At 36.8% G+C, this 22357-nt stretch overlaps 1 protein-coding gene across 7 annotated transcripts in view; it reads right to left on the bottom strand.

The window, feature by feature from the left end:
* The window catches only part of DCAF17 (DDB1 and CUL4 associated factor 17), a 63171-nt gene that overhangs the window by 30468 nt on the left and 10346 nt on the right, over positions 1–22357 (bottom strand). For all 7 annotated transcript variants that reach the window (XR_008677351.2, XM_055379161.2, XM_055379162.2 and 4 more), the window contains exons 4-8: positions 17787–17923; positions 16645–16723; positions 13394–13483; positions 8551–8655; positions 8152–8257 (exon numbers count right to left, since the gene is read on the bottom strand). Coding sequence is in view for 6 of the 7 variants with exons in the window: in XM_055379161.2 (XP_055235136.1) it covers positions 8152–8257; positions 8551–8655; positions 13394–13483; positions 16645–16723; positions 17787–17923 (517 nt within the window). In the remaining variant the exon portion in view is untranslated. The remainder of the gene's footprint in view (positions 1–8151; positions 8258–8550; positions 8656–13393; positions 13484–16644; positions 16724–17786; positions 17924–22357) is intronic.

The following is a 22357-nucleotide window of genomic DNA, read 5'->3' as shown; positions in this document are numbered from 1 at the left end:
CAATTTTGATCTCTAATATTATTCTCAATGAAAAAGGCCTAAAAATTCTCAGAGTAGCTGATTCCATGTCTTGTGGTAAGAAAATTTTATGATGGGTGTGGACAATCTGTTATTTCGAGAAAGCAAGGATGTTCACAAGGATATCAGAGAGAAGTGTTAAAAGAGTAGGAGAGCCAGCAAAAGGGCTTCCACTTCCTGCATTGTGAAAAAAAGGGGCCTTAAAAAGAAAACAAATATTATGATTAATTAAAATACTTTGAATCTGTGAAAGGTCAAATAATACTTTAAAAGACAATTTTAACATAAAGCATACAAAATAACTTTACTATTAATCAAAGAAGAAGGGCTACACCTGTAATACAATATGATTTTTTCTAGAATTTTTAAATGTAGGGGATAATTAACTTGATATATTTCTTCTACCGAATAAATGTTTACTTAGAAAATTTGCCCAGGTGTGGTGGCTCACGCCTGTAATCCCAACACTGCAGGGAGCCAAGGTGGGTGGATTGCTTGAGCCCAGGAGTTCGAGACCAGCCTGGGCAACATGGCAAAACCTCACCTCCACTAAAAATAAAAAAATCTTTTTTAAATTTAGATACATGTTAAGTAAAATTATAAGGTATAGAACAGAGGATATGATATACTGCATTTGATGTAAGAAAGAAGATTAAATATTTAAAGTATGCAAACATATATTTGCTTATTTTTGCAAAAAGAAACAATAGTAAGATAAACCAGAATCTAAAAACAATGGTTACTGATGAGAGTAACAGGATTAAAGGAAATAATAAAAAATAAAAACAGAAAGCAATGAAATAGAAAATGGGGCTGGGCACAGTGGCCCATGTCTGTAATCCCAGCACCTTGGGAGGCCAAAGCAGGTAGATTGCCTGAGGTCAGGTGTTCAAGACCAGCCTGGCCAAGGTGGCAAAACCCCACCTCTACTAAGAATACAAAAAAACAATTAGCCAGGTGTGGTGGTGTGTGCCTGTAGTCCCAGCTACCCAGGAGGCTGAGGCAGAATTGGTTGAACCAAGGAGTGGAGGTTGCAGTCAGCTGAGATCACGCCACTGCACTCCAGCCTGGGTGACAGAGCAAAACTCTCAAAACAAAAAGAAAAGAAATTTCCAAGAGTGTATCTTTTTATTCGGTTTCAACCTTTCAACTATATACACATTTCACAATTTCAAGAATAAACTCAAAAGGAAAACAGCAAACCCCAAAATCGAAAACAAAATGAAACAAATGAATCTAATTAGGTCATGCTGGTAGCTTAATCCTATAGAAAAATGATTTCAAATTGCCTTTGAACACATCACTCCATGTGTATACTTACTGGGCTGTACATTAAGGAGAAAAGAAACTGCAGGGAAATCTTAACCTTCACTCCATACTTTTTTTTTTTTTCTTTTGAGACAGAGTCTTGCTCTGTTACCCAGGCTGGAGTGCAGTAGTGCTCCAGCTCTCTGGAGTGAGTGGTGCTCTCGGCTCACTGCAACCTCCACCTCCCGGGTTCATGTGATTCTCCTGCCTCAGCCTCCCGAGTAGCTGGGATTACAAGTGCACACCACCACGCCTGGCTAAATTTTTTCTATTTTTAGTAGAGACAGGGTTTCACCATGTTGGCCAGGCTAGTCTTGAACTCCTGACCTCAAGTGATCCACCTGCCTTGGCCTCCCAAAGTGCTGGGATTACAGGTGTGAGCCACCGCACCTGGCCCATACTTTAGTTCTTAGTAGTAACACTGGTACTGCAATTTTAAGACTATCATATATATATAGTAGGATAAAGTTTTATTAGAAATCAGGAAGCTCAGTATGAGTTAAGAGAAATACAAATATAATCAAAAAAGAACGGCTAAATTTGGAAGTATGAAAATGAGCTAATGAATTTTTGTTTTAATGTATTTCTCAGCTCTGTTCATTGAAAGGACCTAAAAGTAAAGATATCCAACTGCAATGAACACAACTAGATCTGGGTCTCTGTTGTGAGTTGACTTGTGTTCCCTCAAAAGATATGTTAAAGTCCTAACCCCCAGTACTGGTAAATGTGACTTTATTTGCAAATAGGATCTTTATAGGTATAATCAAGTTAAGATCATACTGGATAAGGATAGGACCTAAATTCAATGACTGGTGTCCTTATAAGGAGAAAGAGATTTGAAGACACAGAGGGAGAAAGGCCATGGAAAAGCGAGAGGCAGAATTTGGAGTTATGCTGCCACAAGCCAAGAAACACCAAAGATTGTGAACAACCACCAGAAGCGAGAAGGGGTAAGAAAGGATTCTTCCCTAGAGCCTTCAGAGGGAGGCTACCTCTGCCAACACCTTAATTCTGAATTTCTAGCCTCCAGAACTGTGAGAGAATCAATTTCCATTGTTTAAAGCTGCCCAGTTTGTAGTGTTACTCTCTAGGAAACTGATAGTCTCTAATGACGTTCTCTACTAAAATGGCCCCCTATCAGAAATAGGAAAGTTAAAGGTAAGCCTGGGACACATTATTGTTCTAGAAAGCGAGGAAATTCTCTAAGATTACTGGAGTGTGTCAAAATGGAGTTTCTGTTGGCCAAATTCAGGACAATTTGAACATCATTAAGAATAATAACTATTACTATGTAATATTGGACAAATAAAAAATCCACGAGTCTATTGTGTTTATATATGTGTGTTTGTCTGTAAAACATTTTGCTGGCATCAAAAGTGACTATTATACCAACTCCTTGCTCTGAATATTGATAATTAAAGGGAAGAAATAAGTCTTTAACTTGCCTTTTGGAAGGAATTACAGTTTATCTCTAGTTGATGAGTTAAAGCTTTTATTTCTAGAAAAATGCCAGCTATTGAAGGTAAAAGCAGTAACAGAATTTTAAAAACTGCCATTCTGCAAATCACATGACATAACTGATTCAGGGAAGGATCACTAATAGTTATAGAAATATGCTATTTGTAATCACAAAATTAGAAACAAACTAAATGTCCAAAGTAGGGAACTGGTTAAGTAAATTATGGTTCATTTGTAAAATGGCATGTAGGTCAAGTTCTTAACATCTCAAGGAGATGCACACACACAGAACCACTTTTTCACATAGGTAATACAAGCACTACATTTTAAAAGTATCAGAAGATATAATGAAAACTAAGTCTTCCTTTGATCTGTGTCTCTTCCGATTTATCAAGTTTTTATGTGTCCTTTCAGATATTCGAAGCAAATCCAAAAGCACATCACCATATATATATTCCTTTAATACATGAGTATGAATACTTTACACAATACTTTACACAAATGAAGATTTTTATATACACAGTTTTGCACCGATTTTTTTTTTTTTTTTTTACTTAATAGTACACATCCTGGAAATCATCCTATACCAGTGCAAAAAGAATTCTTCTTTCTGTTTTTTTTTTTTTTTTAATCTCGCTCTGTTGCCCAGGCTGGAGTGCAGTGGCGCAATCTCACTCACTGCAGCCTCTGTCTCCTGGGTTCAAGTGATTCTCGTGCCTCAGCCTCCTGAGTAGCTGGGATCACAGGTGCTCGCCACCACACCTGGCTAATTTTTGTATTTTTAGTAGAGACAGGGTTTCGCCATGTTGGCTAGGCTGGTCTCGAACTCCTGACCTCAAGTGATCCACCTGCCTCCCCTTCCCAAAGTGCTCAGATTACAGGCATGAGCCACTATGCCCAGTTAAAACTCCTCCTCCTTTTTAACAATTTAGCAATTAAATTTGTGATACAGCTATACGATGCTATAATAATACTAATGCCACTTACCAATGTATAGATTGTTTCCAATCTTTTGTATACGATGATACAATAATACTAATGTCACTTACCAATGTATAGATTGTTTCCAATCTTTTGCTATTAGAAACAATGTTTTAATTGTACATTTATCGCTTTCTGTACAAGTGAATATATCTGGGATAAATTCCTAGTACTGGAGTTGCTGGGTTCAAGGAGTACATGCACTTAAAATTTTGATACATATTAACAAACTGTCATATTGACAAACTGTTGGGGGCCATAAAGGGTCCCAACAATAAATGAAAGTGCCTAAACTTTTACCAACCATATTGTATCGAAAGTTCTAACTTTCTGATATTTAAGAATCTGAAGAGATGTTATCTTATAATAATTTTAATTTACATTTCTCTTATCAGTGACATTGAGCTTTGCACTCCCTTAATTAAAAGTCATTTATATTTCTGTTTCTTTTAAACAATATCCTTTGATCATTTTGTAATTGTGTTATCACTCCTTTTCTTATTGATCTATAGAACCCTTCACATATTAAGGAAATTGCCCCATTACAGTATGATTTGTAACTATGTCTCCTGTTGTTATTTGAGTTGGTTTATGTTGTATATTTCTGGGGATTTTTTGCCATGCAGAACTTTATTTTTATATAATCAAATTTATCAATCTCTTCTTTTATGGCTTTGGGTTTTGTGCCATACTTAAAAAGGTCTTCCCCACACTGAGATAAAAAGATGCTCCCAAGTTTTCTTCTAAAACTTTTAAGTCTTTGATCCATCTATTATTTAAGAGTGAGATAGGATTACAACTTTGTTGTTTTCACAAGGCCACCTATTAAATAATCTAGATGGAAATATTCATAATATATTAACATCAAAAAGTGGGTTAGGCTATAGATACATGCAACAACATGAAACGAATCTCAAATATAATATCCTGAGTGAAAGAAGCCAAACCAAAAAATACATGCCATGTGATTTCATTAATATAAAACTCCAGAAAATATAAATTTAATCTACTGTGAAAAAAAAGCAGATCACTGGTTGCCTAGGGCTGGGTTAAGAGAGGAATTTACTGGGAAGGGCACAGGGGAACTTTTTGGGATGATGAAAAGATTCTAAATCTTGACTGTAGCGGTGATTTCATGGATGTATACATTTGACAAAACGCAAACTGTACAGTTAAAATGGGTGCATTTTAATTACATGTAAATTATACCTCAATAGAGTTGATTTCTTAACAAGTGAGTTATAAAAGAGCACTTATGGTATGATTCTTTTCTTGGTTTTAAACATATAGAAATATATACATTATAAGATTAGAAAATAACACATCAAGGAGATAACAGTTAACCCCACGTAAGAGGACTATAATGTTTTACATTTTCTCTTTTGCTTATCTTTATTTCCCAATTTTTAAATTTTATTTTATTTTTTCTTTTTTTCTTTCCTTTTGAGACAGAGTCTTGCTCTGTCGCCCAGGCTGGAGTGCAGTGGCACGATCTCGGCTCACTGCAACCTCCGCCTCCTGGGTTCAAGCAATTCTCCTGCCTTTGCCTCCTGAGTAGCTGAGATTACAGGCTAATTTTTTGTATTTTTGGTAGAGACGGGGTTTCACTGTGTTGGCCTGGCTGGTCTTGCACTCCTGATCTCAAGTGATCTGCCCGCCTCAGCCTCCTAAAGTGCTGGGATTACAGGCATGAGGCACCACGCCTAGCCAATTTCCCAATTTTTTAAATAATGCAAAGGAACTGCTTTTGCACTAAGAAAAAAAATTATTTAAAGTTAAAATAAATACTATTTGTATAGACCTTAAGATTGAAAAGCAAATTTGGAGAAATGAATGGGATTTAAGTCTCTACAGTATGAAATAAACATTGAAAGCTTCCAATATAATGTGCTAATTTTCTTACTCAAACATACAAAAATCATCGAATTATTTTTTTTACAACGACAAATGATTTCATAGATCATGTTTTCAAATATTATTATTTCAAAGTTTCAAAATTTGAGGCCCAGAGAGGTTAAATAATTTGCCCACTATCAGCTGGGCACAGTGGCTCATGCCTGTAATCCCAGCACTCTGGGCGGATGAGGTAGGCAGATTGCTTGAGCCCAGGATGTCAAGGCCAAATTGAGCAACATAGTGAAACACCGTCTCCACCAAACAAAAAATACAAAAATCAGCTGGGTGTGGTGGCATGCACCTGTAGTCCCAGCTACTTGGGAGGCTAATGTAGGACGATCACTTGAGCCCAAGAGGTGGAGGTGGCAGTGAGCTGTGATCTCTCCACTGCACTCCAGTCTGGGCAACAGAGTGAGATCCTGTCTCAAAATAATAATAATAATAATAATAATAATAATAATTTGCCCACTATCATACCACCAATTAGTAGCAGAGTGTCACCCTTACTAGTCAGCAGACTAAGATTCTGATCCCAAATCCAGTCTTCTTTCTAAAAAAAGGGATAAAACTCCAGGACAATTCTTCAGGCTCTATGTACTTTGTCTTTAGCATCTTTGTTCTTTAGTTTTACTCAATTTTTTTTTTCTTTGGAGATGGAATCTTGCTCAATCGCCCAGGCTAGAGTGCAGTGGCGCGATCTCGGCTCACTGCAACCTCCATCTCCTGGGTTCAAACAATTCTCCTGCCTCAGCCTCCCAAGTAGCTGGGATTACAGGTGCCTGCCACCGTGCCTAGCTAATTTTTGTATTTTTAGTAGAGATGGGGTTTCACCATGTTAGCCAGGCTGGTCTCGAACTCCTGACCTCGTGATCCACCCACCTCAGCCTCCCAAAGTGCTAGAATTACAGGCTTGAGCCACTGTGCCTAGCCTTTACTTACTTTTTATTTGCATTTCAACAAGAATAATGCTACCATTTGGAAAAACTCTGTCCAAAATAACCCATTTCAAAATAACCCGGTTACCACTGCAGCCTACAGTTTTAAAATTCTTAATAGATTGCTTTTAATGTATTTGTACTAAATACAGGAGGTATTGCTAGGGCTGAATTTTCATACAACTGCCTAATTCAGTTTGTCCAAGGCATCTAAAAACTTGAGTAATTTTTAAAATATTTATTTTGAACTTCATGAATAACTTACTTGAACTCCCAGTAGTTTTTATAATTTGTCATTTACTACCAAAAATAATATTTTTTTCCTTTTGAACAACGACATCTTTCATTTCTGTTTCTTGGTCTATTACTAATACAATGTTAAGGAAAAATGATAGAAAAAATTCTTATCTTATTCTGCATATATTAGAAAATCCTTTGGCGTTTCACCTAAAAACATAATGGTTATTGGTTGGTTATAAATAAGAGGAATGTCTTCAACATGATAATGAATGAGTCTTAATGAACAAGAATTAAGATAAACAGATATTAGGATAATAAAAAAATTTTCTTTAGTTTACTCATGTGATCTTTATAGCTACTAAATTTGTAAACATTAAACCATCCTTGGATTCCTGAGATGAACTCTGAACAGTCATGATCTATTTCTTTTAATGTACTACTACTGAATTTGAGTAATAGTTGATTTCTTTTCTTTTTTTTTGAGATGGAGTTTCGCTCTTGTTGCCCAGGCTGGAGTGCAATGGCATGATCTTGGCTCACCACAACCTCTGCCTCCTAGGTCTAAGTGATTCTCCTGCCTCAGCCTCTCTTGCGAGTAGGTGGGATTACAGGCATGTGCCACCACACCTGGCTAATTTGTATTTTTAGTAGAGATGAGGTTTCTCCACATTGGTCAGGCTGGTCTCGAACTCCCAACCTCAAGTGATCCGCCCGCCTCAGCCTCCCAAAGTGCTGGGATTACGGGCGTGAGCCACCACGCCTGGCCAGTTGATTTCTTTTCTAACAACTGAATTTGATAAGCTAAATACAGAACATTTTTACTATATTTATAGAATTGTATATAATTTTCTTTTTGTGATTTGGCACTCTTTAAGTATACTGGGAAGTTCTGTCTGTGTCTAAGCTCTATGTTCAGATGGCATGGTAAAAATTTTTTCTTGGAAAACACCTTTCTTAGAGAGGGGGTAAATTTCATCAAATTGTAAAATACTAAGTTATAAGAGAGCTAAGATGGTATCATTTGCTGCAACTCATTTTGCAGATAAGGAAATCAAGGATCAGAAAAGTAAAGTGAATTGCTGAAGGTCTGTGGCCAAGCAAGGCTCAGCATCCCCAAGCCTTTGGTTCAATGAATAACTGATAGATTTTCCTCGAAGCTTATTTGTTATTGAATAGCAAGGCACATGATGTATAGGAGTAAAATGAATTGAGTTTTTTAAATAAATGAGAAAAACATTTGGATGACTATAATTAATAACTATTTATATGACCACTTATTTTTTTAAGGTGAAAAAATACTATAGAGTAGCCATACCTGTGATTTTAATATTACAAGGAATGCCAAAAGGAGCCTCTCCTACAGTTCCAGTAGTCCCACCCCATCTGCATGCACACCCTAAGTCAAGTTTCTGTTGCATGAACTAAAAACAAAACAAAACAAAAATGGTGGCTTTAGCACCTATTTATTTGATATCTGGAGAGAACAAAATAAAATTCACATGTATATGACAAAGAAAATGTCTTTTTCCAATGGCCTTTCTGTTTATCTTCCCCACCCCTGCTTTAAAGGTTACTTGTCTTCTACATTTCTACAGTTTTTTAGAGCCAAAATCTACAGAAGTGCCTTACTCTAAAAGCATCTCACTAAAAAAAAGTCATACTTTAGTCGAAACCTCATGCTAATAGTAACATGACAAATTTCAGTTTTCTCTACCTGTTCAGCGATGGTTTGGAAGCTATAGAGTCTGACCAGTCCTGAGCTGTACATCACAATCAGTATTCCATGAGACAAGGTAGCATCTGTAACGTTTCCAAAAATCTGGCGGGGGGAAAGACAGATATCACCTGAGAAAAGACTGGAAGTCCAATCCTCTGAATGTTCACAGTGGTTTGTACTCTTGCTTAATATTCATGTCACTATGATAACACTGCTGCCTAGCATTAAAACCTCATTATAATTTATCACCTTGAGGCTAGGGTGTTATTAGGACTGAGCAGTAAGCCACTGGATTCTCATACTGGAGCACTAATGGAAGTGCGGCACATATCCCTCAGAATAATGCACCAGCATTCGTTTGCTTCATAGCATTGTCAATATCTATTAATAACAAATTCCATTCCTCATAGACACTGGCATACACCAAGGCCATGTCGTTCTAAATGAATATTTAATCTACTATTCATACTCTTCCAAGGATCCATTCTTTATGCTAAAATGTTCTTTATAAAATAGAGACAAATTTTTAGTTAATTAGAAGTGCTCAGCCCCTGGATAGTCTTTCATGCATGGTAAGTGAAAGATGTTCTCCAATCCCAAGTAACAATATTTAAAACCAAATCTCTCTAATTGCATATTTTTCTATTTTTCTTATTTTTATACAATTCACCAGCTTAATCAAAAACAAACTACTTAAATGAAGATGTCCTTGTCCAATTACCTTGGAAATACAGGAATAGAGGAAGATGTCCAATTACCTTGGACATACAGGAATAAATAGAAACAGTTTATTACTTTGCCACATGTTCATTTCTGTTGTAGACTGTAATAAGCAAACATAAGTACTTAACCTACAGGCACAGAGAGAACAATTAAATTATGAGTTGTATTTTTTGTCATCTCTTAGAAGGATAAGTATTGTTTACTCTGACATTGACTAGTTCATGACTTTTTAATTCACTGATCCTAGTTTCCCACTTTGAAAAAAGACAACTTGTCACTCCCCTTGAAAACCAGCACAAGACAAGGATGTCCACTCTCACCATTCCTATTCAATAGTGTGTTGGAAATTCTGGCCAGAGCCATCAGGCAAGAGAAACAAATAAAAGGCATTCAAATAGGAAGAAAGGAAGTCAAACTATCCCTCTTTTCAAACGACATGATCCTGTATCTAGAAAACCCCATTGTCTAATCCAAAAGCTTCTTAAACTGATAAGCAACACCAGCAAAGTCTCAGGATACAAAATCAATGTGCAAAAATTGCTAGCATTCCTATACAACAACAAGAGTCAAGTCGAGAGTTAAATAATGAACAAACTCTCATTCACAGTTGTCCTAAAAAGAATAAAATACCTAGGAATACAGCTAACAGAGGAAGTGAAAGATCTCTACAAGGAGATCTACAAAGATGACACAAACAAATGGAAAAACACTCCATGTTCATGGTTAGGAAGAATCAATAGCATTAAAATGGCCATATTGGCCAAAGCAATTTATATATTTAATGCTATTCCCATTAAACTACCATTGATGTTCTTCACAGAACTAGAAAAAACTATTTTAGAATTCATATGGAACCAAAACAGAGGCTGAATTAGCCAAGGCAATCCTAGGCAAAAAGAACAAAGCTGGAGACATCATGCTATCTGACTTCAAACTATACTACAGGGCTACAGTAACCAAAACAGCATGGTACTGGTACAAGAACAGAAACATAAACCAAGAGAGAACCCAGAAATATTAGTAAGACTGCACACCTGTAACTATCTGATCTTCGACAAACTTGACAAAAACAAGCAATGGGGAAAGGATTCCCTGTGGTGCTGGGATAACTGGCTAGCCATATGCAGAAAATTGAAACTGGACCCCTTCCTTACACCATATACAAAAATTAACTCAAGATGGATTAAAGACTTAAATGTAAAACCCAAAACTATAAAAACCCTAGAAGATAACCTAGGCAATATCATTCTGGACATAGGCATGGGCAAAGATTTCATGATGAAAACACCAAAAGCAATTGCAACAGAAGCAAAAATTGACAAATAGGATCTACTTAAACTAAAGAGCTTCTGCATAGCAAAAGAAACCAGCAACAGAGTCAACAGACATCCTGCAGTATGGAAGAACATTTTTGCAATCCATATCTCTGACAAAGGTCTAATATCCAGAATCTAAAAGGAACTTCAACAAATTTACAAGAAAAAAAAAAAACCCATTAAAAAGTGGGCAAAGGACATGAACAGATACTTCTCAAAAGATGGCATACATGTGGCCAATAAGCACATGAAAAAAAGCTCAACATCACTGATCATTAGAGAAATGCAAATCAAAACCACAATGAGGTACCATTTCACACCAGTCAGAATGCATATTATTAAAAAGTCAAAAAATAACAGATGCTGGCAAGGTTGTGGAGAAAAGGAAACACTTATACACTGTTTGTGAAAATGGAAATTAGTCTGACCATTATGGAAGACAATGTGGTGGTTCCTCAAAGACCTAAAGACAGAAATACCATTTAACCCTGCAATGCCATTACTGGGTATATATCCAAAGGGATATAAATCCTTCTATTATAAATATAAAAGACACATGCACATATATGTTCACTGAAGCACTATTCACAAGAGCAAAGACATGGAACCAACCTAAATGTCCATCAGTGATAGACTGGGTAACAAAAATGCTGTACATATACACCAGGGAATACTATGCAGCCACAAAAAGAACAAGGTCATGTCCTTTGCAGGGACGTGGATGGAGCCGGAGGTCATTAACCTTAGCAAACTAAAACAGGAACAGAAAACCAAATACTCCATGTTCTCACTTGTAAGTGGGAGTTAAATGATGAGAACACATGGAATGATGAGAATACATGGACACATAGAGGGGAACAACACACACTCGGGCCTATCGGAGGGTGGAGGGTGGGAGGAGGGAAAGGATCAGGAAAAATAACTAATAGATATTAGGCTTAAACCTGAGGAATGAAATAATCTGTACAACAAACCCCCATGACACGTTTATCTATATAACAAACCTGCACATAATGCACATGTACCCCTGAACTTAGAAGTTAAAAAAATATATATATATATGAAGAAAAGCTTTAAAAAAAGAAAGAAAAAGTAAAAGAAGAAAAAGAGGACTTGTGCAATTCAAACTTTTTTTTTCTTTTGAGATGGAGTTTTGCTCTGTTGCTGTGGCGCAATCCTGGCTCACTGCAACATCTACCTCCTAGGTTCAAGCGATTCTCCCACCTCAGCCTCCCGAGTAGCTGGGACTACAGGCGTGCACTACCATCCGTGGCTAATTTTTATATTTTTAGTAGAGACGGGGCTTCACCATGTTGGCCAGGCTGGTATTGATCTCCTAACCTCAAATGACAGGCCTGCCTCAGCCTCCCAAAGTGCTGAAATTACAGGTGTGAGCCACTGCACCAGGCCAATTCAAACATATTTTAAAATAATGAGTGCTGGCCAGGCGCGGTGGCTTATGCCTGTAATCCCAGCACTTTGGGAGGCTGAGGTGAGCAGATCACGAAGTCAGGAGATCGAGACCATCCTGGCTAACACAGTGAAACCCCGTCTCTACTAAAAATACAAAAAATTAGCCGGGTGTGGTGGCAGGCGCCTGTAGTCCCAGCTACTCGGGAGGCTGAGGCAGGAGAATTGTTTGAACCCAGGAGGCAGAGATTGCAGTGGGCAGAGATCGCGCCACTGCACTGCAGCCTGGGTGACAGAGCAAGACTGTGTCTCAAAAAAAAAAAAAAATTAATAATAATGACTGCTATAATAAAGTAGCCAATCTATTTTAATTCTAGATCCTCTACTTGCCACCTTTAGGATTTAGGTAGCTGCTTTTTATTTTTTATTTTAATTTTTTAGAGACAGAGTCTAACTCTGTCACCCAGGCTGGAGTGTAGTGGTGCAATCATAATTCATCAAAGCCTTGAATTCCTGGGCTCAAACCATTCTCCTGCCTCAGCCTTCTGAGTAGCTGGGACTGCTGCTTAACTTAATTAAATATATGTTACAATGTTGTCAAATATTCAAAGTGCATGGCATAAAATAAGCAATGAACGGTAACTAATATTACTCTTTAGCCATTATGCAGTTTAGTATATAATGCTTACATAATGTAAAATTTTAATACATTCATCTTGTTTGCTTATAAAGATCAGTAGATCCTCAAGATACTGTCCTCTACAATACTTCAGGTGCTGAGTTAAAGACCAGTAGGAGAGCTCAATAAATAACTATGCACCAAGAGTAAGTAACTTTTTTTTTTAAAGTAGAATCCTATCCATTCTTTTACTCAAAGGAAATGTGCTCCTTCTTTCCTCCCATGTAACTGCTCCACAAGTCAAGAACAAATGGGAACAATAAAACCCAAAACTGAATGAATTGGAAAATTTACATATTTAAATATAAGGCCTGTTATATATCATAAAGCAAGTTTTAGACCTATACCTTGCAATTAAAATGAAATATTTTGTTGCAACTTTTCACCTTCCTTTAATGATCTTTTTAACAAGCTTTGGAATGTTCCTTCTGAAAAAAAAATACCTTACTCATTTTGTAATTTCATAACATAGTAGTTTGTTAATGACCACAGGTATCCAATATGATCCACTTGAGAGGCATAAAAACATGCAGAAAGATGAAGGGATATTAGGCAAATGTTCTCATGTATTTTGTTACAAAATAAACCAAATTAGTGAACTTTTTATAGTGAGGGGAGCATTTCCAATCAAATATCTCATAAATAATTAAATAATGACATTACAACTTATTGTCAATAAAATATTGCAATCAAATAAGAAATGAGTTCTTACCTTTTTGTTGATCTCTAGAATCCCTACAAGTGAAAAAGGTAGAACTCGGAACACTGCAAGGTACAACAAAACATGTTGTTGAATGCCTGCCTAGAAGGAAAGACTACAATTACACGCAGCTCTCAAAAGTACTTCAGAAACACACTGTTTTCATTAGTTGAAAAAATCCATCTGTTCTAGCATGTAGTTATACAGACATTTTCATATTATGAAAACATCCATCTATCTAGATTGCAAAGTTACTTAAATGGAAGGGCAACATATTCAAAACATGTCCACTAAAGCTTCAGCCCTTCAGACACACACACGCATATATACAGACAAAAATCCACAAAAGTAAACATTTCTTAGCAATAAAATACCATGCATTTATATTTTGAATTGGAGTTTGAACAATAAAGAGCCTAATAAAAAGATATGTAGTTATCGTGCTCATATCATTTGAAAGTTGCTGGATCAGGTAGCTCACGCCTATAATCCCAGCCCTTTGGGAGGCTAAGGCAGGAGGATCGCTTGAGGCTAGGAGTCTGAGACCAGCCTGGCCACTCACTGTAGAAACAGTGAGACCTCATTTATACAAAAAATAAAAAAATTAGCTGGACATGGTGGCGCATGCCTGTAGTCCCAGCTACTCAGGAGGCTGATGTGAGAGGAGCACTTCAGCCCAGGAGTTTGAAGCTGCAGTGAACTCTGATCAAGCCATTGCACTCCAGCCTGGGCATCAGACATGCTGTCTCTAAATAAATAAATATATAATGTAAGTAGTGTTGTGCTGACTCCTTTACAGGAAATTAGAAATAATATCATCAATGAAAGCTTGAATGACTTTTCTGCTTGAAAAGGATAGCCTCCTTACTTTGAAGAACAAGGTCCAATTTCTTGCCACTATGAAATGTAAAACAATCTGTTGTAATTCTCCAATACATTTTTGAAGGGAATTTCTTAAATTTGTGTTAGGCAAAGCTGTCTGCCCCGTCACAGCCAGTCTCTGCTTCAATAGAACTTTTAAGGCTGGAACCACCAATCAAAACTGCTATAACTAAAAGTTAGAAAACAAATAAACAGCAAACAAAAAAAGATTGTAATGCTTAAAGCCCAAAAGATTCTCCCTTTGAAAGGGATAAATTTTTATTGAACTAATATCTTCAAGGTGAATCAGACTCCTTCTGTGTTCCTTAAACCCAAAGGAAAAGTACAGTTTATATATCCCAACTAAGAGCTACTACTTGTTGGCTAGAGACTGTAGGAAAACAGTCCAGAATGTAGAAATACTGACAAGATTTTATTAACATTATCAGGTGATGGTAAATGTAAAACATTAACATATGATAACGTATAGAATTAAACTTAAAAAAATTCTTGGCCGGGAGTGGAGGTTCACGCCTGTAAATCCCAGCAGTTTGGGAGGTCAAGAGATCGAGACCATGCTGGCCAACATGGTGAAACCCCGTCTCTAGTAAAAATACAAAAATTAGCGGGGCGTGGTGGTGCACGCCTGTAGTCCCAGCTACTCAGGAGGCTGAGTCAGGAGAATTGCTTGAACCTGGGAGGCGGAGGATGCAGTGAGCTGAGATTTCACCACTACACTCTAGCCTGGCAACAAAGCGAGACTCCATCTCAAAACAAAAACAAAACAAAAATTCTTGCTCTTTAGCAATTTAAATTATTAAAAAGGTACATCAGACAAGACCCTTTAGAATTCTCAAAGTAGCAAAATGTTTTGCTTTTTTATACTATCCCACTTTTCTGAATTTTCCTTTACCAAAGTAAAAGCAAGGTAGTAAGAGTATAAAGAGAGAAGTATTACTAAGAGAGAGACAGCATCTCTCTTTCTTAGATATCATACTAAATAAATCAGGAAAAGGGTAAGGAGATTCCAATAAAAGACATGCAGTTAAGCTATTAATGTGACTGGGCAGGATTAGTAAAGGGTAGGAAAACATTCAGATAACCATGATAAAAAGTAAGTAGAAGTAGCCAACAAATAGTTTGCTTGGCTTCAGGGGGATACAGAAAAAGTAGACAAGAGAGATGAGGGAGGAATGAAAAGCAGAGTTCACAGACCCAGCGTGTATGGGAATACACTGGAGGGTTGACAAGGAAATGCTTGATGTAGTTATCTAAACAAGGTAAAATTAGAGGAACTACTTAACTTTTTTTTTTTTAATGCTAGAGTTCTATATAAACTTCACCTGCCAGTCCATATTACAGAAATTTCAAGAAGGGGCAGCATGCTACAGTGCATAAGAGCAGGGATTCTAGAGCTAAACTGCCTGAGTTTGAGCCTAGGTTACCAACACTACGATGTTGGATAAGTTACTTAGCCTCTCTGGGGCTCAGAATCCTCACCTGTAAAATGGGATGATGAAAGTATCTACTGAAAGGAGTGTGCTGAAGATTAAATTAGTAAATACAGGTAAAGAACTCAGATCAGTGCCTGCCTGTTTTGCAATCAAGGACACTAGTGAGAAAAAGCTGAAGTAGTTCAAATTAAAAATGAGAAAGAACTACAACAGACTCTGCCAAGGGGAGACACAAAGTAAGTATTTGCTTTTTCTAGGTGTCCTGGTGTATAAAGAAACAGAAAACCTCTAAAAGCAGTCTATATCTATTTTTTAAGTGCTCAATAAATGCTTTCCATAGTATTTCCCCATAAGTCACCAATAGAAACAAAAAGTTTCTTGATATAAATTTCCAGACTTTATAAAATCTAGTAAATTCTGTGTAATTCTTTGAGAGAGAAAAATCTCTTTAAATAGCACACTTCAGAAAAAAAAATCTACCGATCAACTTTTCTTTTTTAAAATATTTTTATTATTATTTTATTTCAATAGGTTTTTGAGGAACAGGTGGTGTTGGGTCACATGAGTAAGTTCTTTAGTGGTGATTTCTCAGATTTTGGTGCACATATCACCTGAGTGGTATACACCATACCCAATGTGTAGTGTTTCATCCCTCACCCACCTCCCACCCTTTCACCCGAGTCTCCAGAATAAATTGTATCATTCTTATGCCTTTGCATCCTCAAAGCTTAGCTCTCACTTATGAGTGAGAAAATACAATGTCTGGTTTTCCATTTCTTAGTTACTTCACTTAGAATAATGGTCTCCGATTCCATCCAGGTTGCCATGAATCCTATCTTTTACAGCATGCTTCAGAAATAAAAGATCATTAGATTTTTCATAACAAATCTGCAGACAAATTCCTACGAAAAAGAGTCTTCATTTTATTGAATGTTTAAATATGTATACCTGCCGGGCCACTACTGAGCCTCTGTTCTGAGCTGACTTAACTGCAATGACTTCTTGAGGAGTGTCCCAGCTCAAGTATCTTTTAAAAGAATGAAGAGAAGTTTATTTATTTGGGTCAGTTTCCTTATACTTAAAACCAAAATATTATATTTTATAAGTAAACTATTTTTTAGTTATTTAAATTATAAAAGCAAAGTGATCTATTTTAAAAAATAAATAGCTAAAAAAATTTCCTCTATATCCCTATATGGACATATCCCTATTTAAATACATACATAATTTTAATCTTTCTAGAGCATTGGTGAATAAAAATTGTTTTTGATCTAAGAGTATTCAAAACTTACAAAATAATCATTTCTACTTTAAAATGGAAGTATAAAAAGCACTAAAAATGTTACTTTCACACATTCCATGAACATATTCACTCCAAACATTTACATCTAATTTATAAAACTAATAGTTAAAATAACAGTTCTTGGATTGTACACAGCAGACAATTTAACTGAAACAGACTAGCCTTCAGGAAAATCTACCATAAAGAGCATCTTACATAGAAAATACTATTTGTAGAATACAGGGAATTTTTTTTTTAAAGTTTATTTAAACTATTACAGGTTAGTTACTTATTAGGGATACAAAGATAAATGACAGCTGGGCACGATGGCTCACGCCTGTAATCCCAGAACTTTAGGAGGCTGAGGTGGGCAGATCACTTGAGGTCAGGAGTTTGAGACCAGCCTGGCCAACATAGGGAAACCTCAGCTCTACCAAAAATACAAAAAGTAGCTGGGCATGGGGTGCACACCCAAAATCCCAGCTACTCGGAAGGCTGAGGCAGGAGAATCGCTTGAACCTGGTAGGTGGAGGTTGCAGTAAGCAGAGATCACGCCACTGCACTCCAGCCTGGGAGACAGAGCAAGACCTTGTCTTAAAAAAGAAAAAAAAAAAAAGACAAATGATAGAGGGTCTCTATACTCAGACCTCTAAATGTAGTCATGAGGGGAGAAAAAGAAAATAGGTTTATTAATTGAGATCTGGTAATGGATTAGAAAACTGACAGGGAAAAAAGGCTTGAAATTTCATGGGCCACAGGTTTCAAATTTTTAAAATAAAATCTTGAATAATAAATTCACAGTAAATACCTGAATTTGCAATAAGGTGCAAGATATATTTTCTCAAGGATTTTTCCTGTAGTTGCTGATATACGAAGTAGCCAATTATGAGCAGTCAGTGCTATGAGTGAGGACTTATAATCTGATGAATTGGGAAGTATATCTCCCTAAAAAAAAAAAAGAGATATAAAAATGAAACTGCTTGGCCATGAACAATTTGCAGTAATCAATGTCCAAAGAAAATAGCTAAATATTCAAATGCCAAATAAATAAACCACAAAAGAAAGATTAAATGCCCAACTAGAGAATTAAGACAAGGAAAGATAAGATTGTGGGTAATTATTTCATCATCACTTATTGAGTTTATTCACATAAAGCACTTAAACATGGCCTGAAATAATTTATTATTATGAATTAGTTATTATTTTATTAAGTATTCACAAATGTTAGTCATAATAACAGTAGAAGACAATGATGCTACCTCTATGATAACAACAACAACAATAACAGCTCTTAAAATCATGTATATAGCATAGCGATTAAGAGTCCTCTGCTATTAGCACGGTGGTGAGTGCCTGGAGTCCCAACTACTTAGGAGGCTGAGGCAAGAGGATCGCTTGAGGCTGGGAGGTCAAGGCTGCAGTGAGTGATGACTATGCCACTGCACTCCAGCCTGGGTGACAGAGTGAGATCCTGTCTCAAAAAAAAGGGTTCTCTGCTAGAATAGACATTCATATTGCCCCCTTTTTCCTTTACCACAGGACTTGTTTCCTTTAGATGGAAGTCAAAACTGGCAAAATGCAAATTACTTCATTCACTGTGGTTCTAACCTAAGCTCAAATGAAAAGCTAGAAACCAATGAAGACAGCCAAAGTACAGAAAATGGACCTGGTTTGAAAGATGACCTATGTCACCAATGAATTATCCTAGAAAAGGGAGAGGATAGCTGCATGGGCACTCCTGTCACTGAGGAGCCACCACAAGGTGGAAGTCTAAGGCAGGAAGAAAAAGAGAAGCAAAGTTTTCTTCTTTAATTTGTAGACTAAAAGGGCATCGTGGTCCCCACCTGTAATCCCAGCACTTTGAGAGAGTGAGGCAGAAGGATTACTTGAGCCCAGGAGTTTGATATCAGCCTGGGCAACATAGCAAGACTCTCTTTCTAGATAAAAAAGAAAAAAAGAAGTGGCTAGGTGCGGTGGCTCACGCCTGTAATCCCAGCACTTTGGGAGGCTGAGGTGGCTGGATCACGATGTCAGGAGATCGAGACCAGCCTGGCCAACATGGCGAAATCCCATCTCTACTAAAAAAAATACAAAAATTAGCTGGGCGTGGAGGTGCTTGCCTATAATCCCAGCTACTTGGGAGGCTGAGGCAGGAGAATCACTTGAACCCGGGAGGCGGAGGTTGCGGTGAGCTGAGATCGCGCCACTGCACTCCAGCCAGGCGACAGAAGACTCCATCTCAAAAAAGAAAAAAAAGAAAGAAAGAAAGTAAAGAGAGGCTGAAATTAATCTAGTATCTGCTTAGGCCAAAAAGTGAATAGAAAAGAATGAAGACATAGTTATTTTATATATGCTCCCTAAAAATTTGTCTTGCCTTTCAAATGTTAAGGAAAAAAATAATTTTTGTTTGTATGCTAGTGTTTTTTTTTTTGTATAACTACATATAATTGAATAACACATTATACACCACTAAATATTAAAACAATACAAAAAACCCACAATTATAAATTTCAGCAAGAAATAACATAACTATAATGACATATACCCAAAACAAACCCAGAAAAACAGCGTTCCTTAATTTGGTCAGAAATCTCTATGAAGCTGAAATTAACTGTCCGAGAAAAAACTGAAAGTAGAGTTCTTGATAGTAAAGACAATACATTTCAGTCTTGACCCTTCATATTGGTCACACCATTGTCCCTTGATCTCAAATAGTTTTTTGAAATTAGGCTTTTTTGTTATATTTTTCATACTCAAAGATCTGAAACATCTTATTAAAATTTCATAATATTTTCTATTTAACATTTTCTCAATATGTCTAAAAGAGTGAGATTAAAGGATTGATAAAAAAAAGTTACATTCACAATGCAATTTTAAAAATCTTGTGTTCTCATTTGTTTTAAATTCTCAACTTAGCAGTCTCCACACTGTTATCCTGCTCTTTTCCCCGGAAACCTAAAAAGAACCCTGAGATATTAAGATTGTAAATAAATCTCTTATTTAGAGAATTTCCTGAATGTTTATCACTTAGATTCATTATTTTTCTTAGTTGACTCTTCTAGATTTTTTTTTTTTTCTTTTGAGACAGAGTCTTGCTCTGTCACCCAGGCTGGAGTGCAGTGGCATGATCTCTGCTCACTGCAACCTCTGCCTCCCAGGTTCAAGCGATTCTCCTGCCTCAGCCTCCCGAGTATCTGGGATTACAGGTGCGTGCCACCACACCTGGCTAATTTTTGTATTTTTAGTAGAGACGGGGTTTGGTCAGGCTTGAACACCCGATCTCGTGATCTGCCCGCCTCGGCCTCCCAAAGTGCTGGGATTACAGGCGTGAGCCACCGCACCTGGCCACTCTCCTAGATATTTCTTATAAGAAGGTTGGAATGAATCATTTTGCTAAAATTAATTCCTTTGTTAGGTAAGGATTAAACCTCTCCATATTTAAAAGAAGAGAAAACAAACAATGTTCCTTTGGTAAGTATAATCAAGTTTCTTAAAATACTGGCTATAAGATTTTTTTTTTTTTAAGTTTATTAACCCTTGAAGTCTTACGCTGGATTCAGGGCAATGATATAAATGCATTTATTCTACAACGTCTTATCTAAATGTTGTTTCATGAAGATTTAAAAGTTTTTGGCTGAGCGTGGTGACTCACACTTATAATCCCAGCACTTCCGGAGGCCAAGGCGGGCAGATCACTTGAGCCCAGGAGTTCAAGACTAGCCTAGGCAACATGACAAAACCCCACCTCTACAAAAAATACAAAAATTAGCTGGGTTTGTTGGTGCACACCTGTAGTCCCAGCTACTCAGGAGGCCAAGGTGGAAGGATCACCTGAGCCCAGGAGGTAGAGGCTGCAGTGAGCTGTGATTGTGCCACTGGACTCCAGCTTAGGCAACAGAGTGAGACCCTGTCTTAAAAAAATATATTTAAAAAATTTAAGTTTTAAAAAATATACTATTTATAACTTGCCTATCAAAATAATTGGAAGCAGCAAATATAATACGTTCGAAATATTTTCTTAAACAAAAAGCTGTAATTCACACAGAGTCTTGGAAAAGATGGACACTAACTTAAAAGTAGTTTCATATCAGTGTGTTAATAACAATTCAATATGCTTCCTGGTTTTTCTTAAGAGAAAATCTTGCTGCAGTTGAAATGAGAATAAAATGTTTAAAAATAAGTGAGAATACGGACCGGGCATGGTGGCTTATGCCTGTAATCCCAGCACTTTGGGAGTCCAAGGAGGGTGGATCACTTGAGGTCAGGAGTTCGAGACCAGCCTGGCCAACATGGTGAAACCCCGTGTCTACTAAAAATACAAAAATTAGTGGGGCATGGTGCTGGGTGCCTGTAGTCCCAGCTACTTGGGAGGCTGAGGCAGGAGAATTGCTTGAGCCTGGGAGGCAGAGGTTGCAGTGAGCGGAGATCACGCCACTGTACTGCAGCCTGGGCAACAAAGAGAGACTGTCTCAAAAAAAAAAAAATAGTGAGAATAGGAATTAGGTTACTAAATTTTTGGTGTTTTACACTAGTGTATTAAAAACTTTCTCAATTAAGAAATCTGTCGTCTTCCCCCATACTCCCCAATGAAAATGGATCAAAAAGCTTTAAATTGCTAAAGGCACAACAGTTACTTTTAGCTTTCAATAAGGAGTTGAAGAAGAAAACATAGGTTTAAAAGCTTTCTAATTTTTAAATAGGAGCCTTCAGTGAACAGACAATAAGTATTCAGAGAAAAAGAAAGCAGCAGCTCCAGAAAACTAAAACTTTATGTAAAAATGATAGCCTGAAAAAAAAATTAACAATAAATTTAGTGTATAGCCTCTTATCCTTTAAAAATTATTTTTGGTCACACATTATGAGTTCCGTTTTTCCTAAAGGACAACCAACCAGATTCAAAGACCTGATTAATCTGTTGTAGTATTTCCTGAGTGCATTTCTTAGAATAAGCACTGATCCTATAGAAAACAAATACAGGTCGATTATCCCTTCTCCTACTGAAACACTTGGGACTAGAAGTGTTTCAGATATGAATTTCTTTGGATTTGGGGATATTTGCATATGCATAATGAGGTATCTTGGGGATGGGACCCAAGTCTAAACACAAAATTCATTTATGTTTCATATCTATCTTATACATGTAGCCTGAAGATAATTTTACATAATATTTTAATTTTTGTGCCTGTCACATGAGGTCAGGTGACAGGTCAATTTTCCACTTGTGGCGTCATGTTGGCATTCAAAAAGTTTTGAATTTTGGAGCATGTTGGATCTCAGATTTTCAGATTAGGGATGCTCAACCTGTACTTAGAAATATTCCTTAAACAAGGAAGTTCTATGATCAAAAGAATTTGGGGAAATGGCTTGATAATCATCATA

Source organism: Gorilla gorilla, chromosome 11 (genome assembly GCF_029281585.2).
Source record: "Gorilla gorilla gorilla isolate KB3781 chromosome 11, NHGRI_mGorGor1-v2.1_pri, whole genome shotgun sequence".
NCBI lineage: Eukaryota > Metazoa > Chordata > Mammalia > Primates > Hominidae > Gorilla > Gorilla gorilla.
The sequence above is the reverse complement of the archived record's forward strand: the minus strand, read 5'-3'. Positions and strand labels throughout refer to the sequence as shown.